The sequence below is a fragment of the Diadema antillarum genome, unplaced genomic scaffold (genome assembly GCF_040938485.1).
Source record: "Diadema antillarum isolate AM-2024a unplaced genomic scaffold, OU_Dant_1.0 seq00000124_RagTag, whole genome shotgun sequence".
NCBI lineage: Eukaryota > Metazoa > Echinodermata > Echinoidea > Diadematoida > Diadematidae > Diadema > Diadema antillarum.
In genome coordinates, this window is record NW_027271204.1 from 2,573,244 (window position 1) to 2,579,995 (window position 6,752).

The 6,752-nt window shown below is 36.4% G+C and overlaps 1 protein-coding gene across 1 annotated transcript; it reads right to left on the reverse strand.

Annotated features, from left to right (window-relative positions):
* Window positions 1–311: 311 nt before the first annotated feature.
* On the reverse strand, window positions 312–2,476 carry LOC139727297 (alpha-2,8-sialyltransferase 8B-like). The gene is made up of 2 exons (XM_071638251.1): window positions 2,058–2,476; window positions 312–651 (listed from the first exon to the last, which is right to left on the reverse strand). The coding sequence occupies exons 1-2, from the start codon at window positions 2,474–2,476 to the stop codon at window positions 312–314; spliced, it is 759 nt and encodes a 252-aa protein (XP_071494352.1).
* Between the last annotated feature and the right edge of the window lie 4,276 nt (window positions 2,477–6,752).

Genomic DNA, 6,752 nt, shown 5'->3' on the forward strand with positions numbered 1-6,752 from the left:
ATAAAAGGAAATGCATAAAACAAAATGATGAATTTATCAATCCAAATTTTCAACAATTTGGAATGACATGTCGTTGAATAAAACACACGTTAATTCACTTCCTGAGACGGAGCTAAAAAAAAAGAGTTTATTCCAGTTTTGATGTATATAGATACATAATACATAACACAACTTTTAAACAATTTGGAAGGACAAATCATTCAATATAATGCAAAATGAATATAGATACAAACCACTTTCTAAAGAGTTCCAGAAGGAAAAAAAAAAACCTTCGAGACGGTCAGATACACCTTGAATTTCATATCGAAATATCAAAACGCATCTAAATCACCAAACTCGTCGCCATTCAAATGGTTGTAACCCTTGAACTTTGCTCTCAGTAAGTCGTTATTCCATTTTCCGCTGCAGTCGTTAATAATCCGGAGGGCGCCCTTCTTGTCCAATTCGAGGAGGACTCTGAACTCATCCGGCATGTCGTGAATGTTGGTCGTGTAATTCATCCTCGCGTCTTCGTAGTAATGCGTGAATAGAGTGCGATTCGTCGGGTCTTTGTAGAACGGAAAAAATCCGAAGAGCTGAATTCGAGAACAGAAGTGAGTGGCTGCTGCGTAAACCGCTATACCGCTACTTGGGGCTCTCAATTTCAGAACTCTGCAGATGAAGAAATGATATGGCATTTGAAGGGAAATGATTATTTAATGTATGTATATATACCTATAAATGGAGAGAACGTAACGTGTGGTCTGGGTGCCAGAGGCTAAACAATATCTGGCCACTGTGAGTGTGTGTGTGTGTGTGTGTGTGTATGCGTGTGTGTGTTCTATCATTATATTCTATTATTTTACCTATTTCGGAGGTGATATGCCTTTTGCATCCTTACAAGTTTTGAAATATCTAAGATCGCCGCAAAAATCTGAAACTCCGCCACTTTACACTATAAACGGTGACATGAATTGTTTTCTTTGTGATTCGGGACGATGAACCAAAGAGTAAAGCCATAACCAATTTGTTTTGTTCTCGTTGTTGTTTTACACATCAGTCCGAGCGAATTCGTCAGGTCATCCTCAATGATATCCAAAACGCCTACCACAATTGATGAACGCTATGTTATCCAAATGATATCATGCCTCAAATGTTGATTTTACTCATGCAGACAAAATGTTGAACTTAAAGTCTTCTCTAATGAAATTGCGGAAAATTGATGTAAAGAAAATGTCACACAGAGAATAAATAACATGACATCAAATCAAATCAAATCATCAAGATTTTCCACCAGGACTTTAGAAAACGGAATATGGGGGAAAAAGTCAAATGAAAAAAAAAAAAAATATATATATAATATATATATATTGCGATAAACAAACTTTGTGAGCGATGGGAGCAAACAGGCATGTACTAGATGTTTATCCTTCTTGTTAGTGCACGATTGAATGAAAAAGTATATCGAATCGTTTCCAATTATTTACACAGAGACAGTGCGATCATCAGGTAACTTTTTTGATTTAAAGACACTGTTTACCATTGTGAGCAGTGATTAAAAAAATTCGGGAGTTATCACATTTTAGGCAAATTTGTAAGTCAGTTGTAACATAAAACATCCTACCAAATAAAGATTTTGTAATCAAGTTTAAAATATAAGGAGATATCCCTATTTTTCTCAATAAACCATAACTGTGGACGGCTTTAGTACCTAGATACAAATTTATCTTAACTTTTGTGTACATTTTGTATATTTGACATACCTTATATTGATTATACTGATTAGCATTTTTACATTGCTTGGTTCTATCCCAAACTCACTTTTTAGAACCATTTTGAAGCACTGTTGTTGTTGTTTGGTTTTTTTTTAAAAGATTTTGTTCCATATGCAAATTGTGAATAATGCCTTTAATGTCCAACACACCAGCACTTGACAAATACTATCTTCATCTATTTTATGCAGTGCAAAATGTAACCAAAGAATAGAAAAGAACAAAAAACAAACAAACCACACATAAAAGATTATGTTTATGTCGGGTATTACAACCAGTCTTCCCGGAAGTATTCCATCTGCTCACTTTATCACTTGGCTCTTTAGTTCTGCCGGGCTGTAGGCGAAACCAAAGTGGAGATTGTAGAAATCGCGTAACACCGCCAGCACCGCCTTCATATGATTGTTGTGGGCAACAGCCCCGAAGTACCATAGGATGCTGCCGTTCATGCGGACTAAGCTTGTCAGCATTTCCCGACACAGGCTTGGTAACCGGTCCAGAGTGATGTTGCCGTAATTTTGCGTACAGTTCGTCAGGTTCCTGTATTGTCCGGAATTCAATGTCATCAGACTGATTTTCGAACCGACGTCTGGAGCGAACTCGCCGCCAAACAGCGCCATATTCATTCGGATTACAAGGTCGATGCTGTCGATGAGGTGGCCGCACCTGCTGTTTATTAGCACACCAGAGTTGCCAATGATAGCACAGGTCCGTCTATCATTCATGCTGGTAGTCTGGTTGAATCGCGCTATCTCTTGACGTTACTTGAGAATTGCATATCCATCGGCGGAATACTGGATTTGAATAATTGAAGGGTTTCTTCCAACGTCCGACGTTTGAAAAACGCTTTTCTGGATAACAGAATACAGTTAACATTAACCAACATTAACAGCAGCCAATACTCATGCTGAATCACAAGAGAAAATTGAGACTCCTAAAGTGTAGGAAATATGCAAAGATAGAAAAGATATAAGAGGTAATTATTTATTGTTTAATAAAAAGATGAATAGATATAATAATTACTTTAATCAACTACAACAAAACCTTGTCTGTAGTTTCATTTCTTGATTGTTTGTTGATTTGTTCTTGAATATGCTTTTATAATGAAGTTTCTATGGTGAAATTGCTTGCAAAGCTTAACGGGTATCTTTTATCTAAATGTAAAATGAGCACTAGAGTCAGAGTGTAGACCTAGCATCATTATTAAGAGTAGCAAGTATTATCATTTATCACTATGAGCAATATGCCATGATTGTTCCCTTTAAATGTGGACTTTTGTCTTCATTATGGTTAAACCTATTTTTGACCATTCACAGTTTGTCTAAAAAGAACGTGTAAAATTTCACCAGCACATCGGTGAAACACTGATTTTACAATTACAGATGTTACGACTTTGTGAAGTAAGAAAATAGGTCATGTTGTCGTCGTGCGCAAGGCAGATTGCCGTTACAGCACTGGCAGATTGTTGTTATGAGCACTTCCGTGCGCCTGGAAGGATGTTGTTAACCCTTTGCGCGCTCCCACACCCTAACGACAATCTGCCATGCGCACTCGCACACCCTAACGACAATCTGCCATGCGCACTACCACACCCTAACGACAATCTGCCATGCGCACTACCACACCCTAACGACAATCTGCCATGCGTACTACCACACCCTAACGACAAGTCTGCCATGCGCACTCCCACACCCTAACGACAATCTGCCAAGCGCACTCCCACACCCTAACGACAATCTGCCATGCGCACTACCATACCTTAACGATAATCTGCCATGCGCAATACCACACCTAACGACAATCTGCCATGCGCACTCCCACACCCTAACGACAATCTGCCATGCGCACTACACACCCGTAACGACAATCTGTCCGTGCGCTGTAACGACAATCTGTCATGCGCACGACAAGTACAGTCAATATGAATATTTACATGGCCTTACACTTTGATGTAACGTTTGTACAAGGTTCGGAAACTTTCTTTTTTTGGGGGGGGGGGGGATACTGATGCCCCAATATTAACTCGTAACCTGTATGACTGTAGACATTCACGTTTAAACAGAAAAGTATTTTTTGTCATATTTTTGTACACGATCAATGGAAAATGAGATGTGATGACATCAGCTCACTCATTTGCACACAAATATCAACTGTTCAAGAACTATTGAAGAATCATTCTCGTGGGTTGTGCATACAAGACACCGAGTCTGAGTTCAAAGATTTGCAAAGAACGTTTCTCAGTAGCACGATCCCTTGCATTCATTTAAGGATGTGTGTTGCACATTCTTGCCTTATTCTCCTATTCAGGACAAAGGTAAAGAAAAAGGTGTTTCGGATCGGCATGTAATACTCCTCAGCTCATCTAATACTTGATTTGATTTTTAGTCTGCAAAAGCACTCGTGGTACGTGTTTAAAATAAGAACGTACAAATACGTATATCATCTATGGAGAACCTTCATAAAATAATGCAAATATGATATAAACATGATAAATGCCTATTCATATGACCGTTTTTGCATTCTCATCCATCTATATTTCCGGTACTTAACAATTGTTAACATAATGATCTCATCTCTTTTTCATTTTCTCCAAATTTTCCCGGATGGATTTGGACCTTTCTTGTACTCAGGTATTGTATATAGTAAACGCGTACGCGATAGGACGTACATTTCTTCTGCATTTTCATACTCACCGCATTCTTGTAATCTCTGTCTCATTGCCCCAATCATTGTGACAAAAGGACGCCTCCAACTGCCTTGATAATGCTTGGAAACCTAAAAACATGCAAGGAAAAAGGTTTTATCATGAAAATAAAATGACATTTATGTTACCAAGCGAGTAAAAAAAAAATAGTCACTTTTGATGTAAGGGATACTAGCTGTCCAATGCACGACATGTACTAAAAGGAAAAATAATCCCCAACCAAAGCGTGGATTTTCTTAACGCAGACATGATATCAGCGACAAAAAAAAAAAAAAAAGTTGTCAGCGTGCTTCGGCAGGAGTCCTTAACAGCATAAAGAACGGCATTGTAGCCAAGAACACTGTGAAGAAAAGTTGTTAACAATAGTAGCTTATATCTGTAATGCACCACATTTTCATGATCTTTTTTATTTTTTTTTTCTTCCAGTAAATTAGTCATGTGAGCGAGTTTCATTTCAAGACATTTCTATACATCGGACTTCTATTTTTCTTTGATCAGCTGCGATGTTTTACTCTGTTAAACTCACTTGGTTTTTTTTTTGTACGATTCCTATCACTGAAGAAAGAGTGATGTATGTTATGTTATTTTTTTACTGTCGAGAAACGGAATAAATTTGAATTTGAATTTGAATCTGAATGTATTTTCATTACTTTCAAAATTTCTATATTTTCAACTCTTTTAAAAGTTTCCGCTCTTTCAGTAATAGGTCTTACATAATGTTATATGCCTTTTCTAATTTATCTTATAACATGTATTTTTATATTATTAACTCAATACAGCATTATGGGTGGATCTCGCGAGCTCATTATAAATTAGTAATGCATTCAAGTTCACTGGTGCCTACGATAGAAGTAATGTGTTGTGTGTGTTTTTTGTTTTTTTTTTTACCCGGTATGCATTTTTTTTTTAGATACTGTGTTAAAACCTGAACGTGATTCAGTTTACAGTCATCTGTAGTTTTTACGGTCAATTTTGAAAAAAAAAAGTTGCGCACAGATTTTAAATAGTTTTAATATTTCCGTTGACTTTGAACAGTGGGAACATTAGTTGGGTCAAGGAATAATCGCCGGCAATCTCCTGCACATGTTTTACATGCATGCCGTGACTTCGGGTTTTCAGTTTATGTTTATGTCATCAGTTCCGGTGGCGTATGCCGGGGGGGGGGGGGGGGATAAGAGGGGTGTCTATAGTCTACACCATTCAATTTGGTCAAGGACAACACTCTCCATATAATCTAATGTAGCTTGAATTTAAAGGATAACAATTTGATATTATGTCGGAATATATATATATGTATATATATATAAAATACAAATTTGAAAACTGTTTGCTTTTAAATAGTTATAAAGATGTGATTTATCTGTTTGGATAGCAAACTGCACTAACGCCAGTGGGTCGACTACTACCACATATCGGGTTTACTATACGCCAAGTAATAATCAGACCATGTGCAATTGGCCATTTAAACATCAGACCAAATCAAAACTAGAAGAACAATGTGGTTGTCCATATTGCTGTTGTAGATTCTGGGAATTTATTTCATTTGATTTATTTCATTTTTCCATTTCCAACAACAACAACAACAACGAAAAAATGATATACGCAATCATCAGCACAATGTAATTGTATATGAACAAAAGTGTTTTTGTTTTCTTCAAATGATTATTTACATCAGCTGGTTAATTCTTACATGATAAGAACACAAACTTAAAACAAAGCCAAATAGATTTGGATAGAGTCCTATTGAATAATAGGTAGTTAAAAAGAAAAGCTGTTGAAAAATGGAGGGGACTGCTAAAGAGCTAAACTTGTATATTGCAGCCCACTCCGACAAAAAAAAAATGAGCAAACCTTGCTGCTCGTTCAGGAGAAAAGAAGGCGAATGAGAACAAAGCTAGCTCTGAGTGTGCAGAATTTATGACAACATAGAAAATGAGGGGAATTGTACAAAACTATCACGCACACACCATATATTATATATATATGATTATAACAGACTAACAGGCTAATTACTGAAGTTTATCACCAATATTTTACATTACCTTCAATTTATATATACATATATGTATATATAAAAATATAGATAAATATATTTATGTGTACGTCAATTAGGGACTAGTAAAGCCACAATATTGAAATCTCATAGAATTGAATATGTGGTTATCAATATCAAAATGTCGAACTTCCAAACATACAAATTTGTAGAATGCCACACGTTTTTTGGTTCTCTTAGGTCCAACTTTGATGAAACCTTTGACATTATAAAGGAAAGTCTATACTCTGTATATTATTTTAGT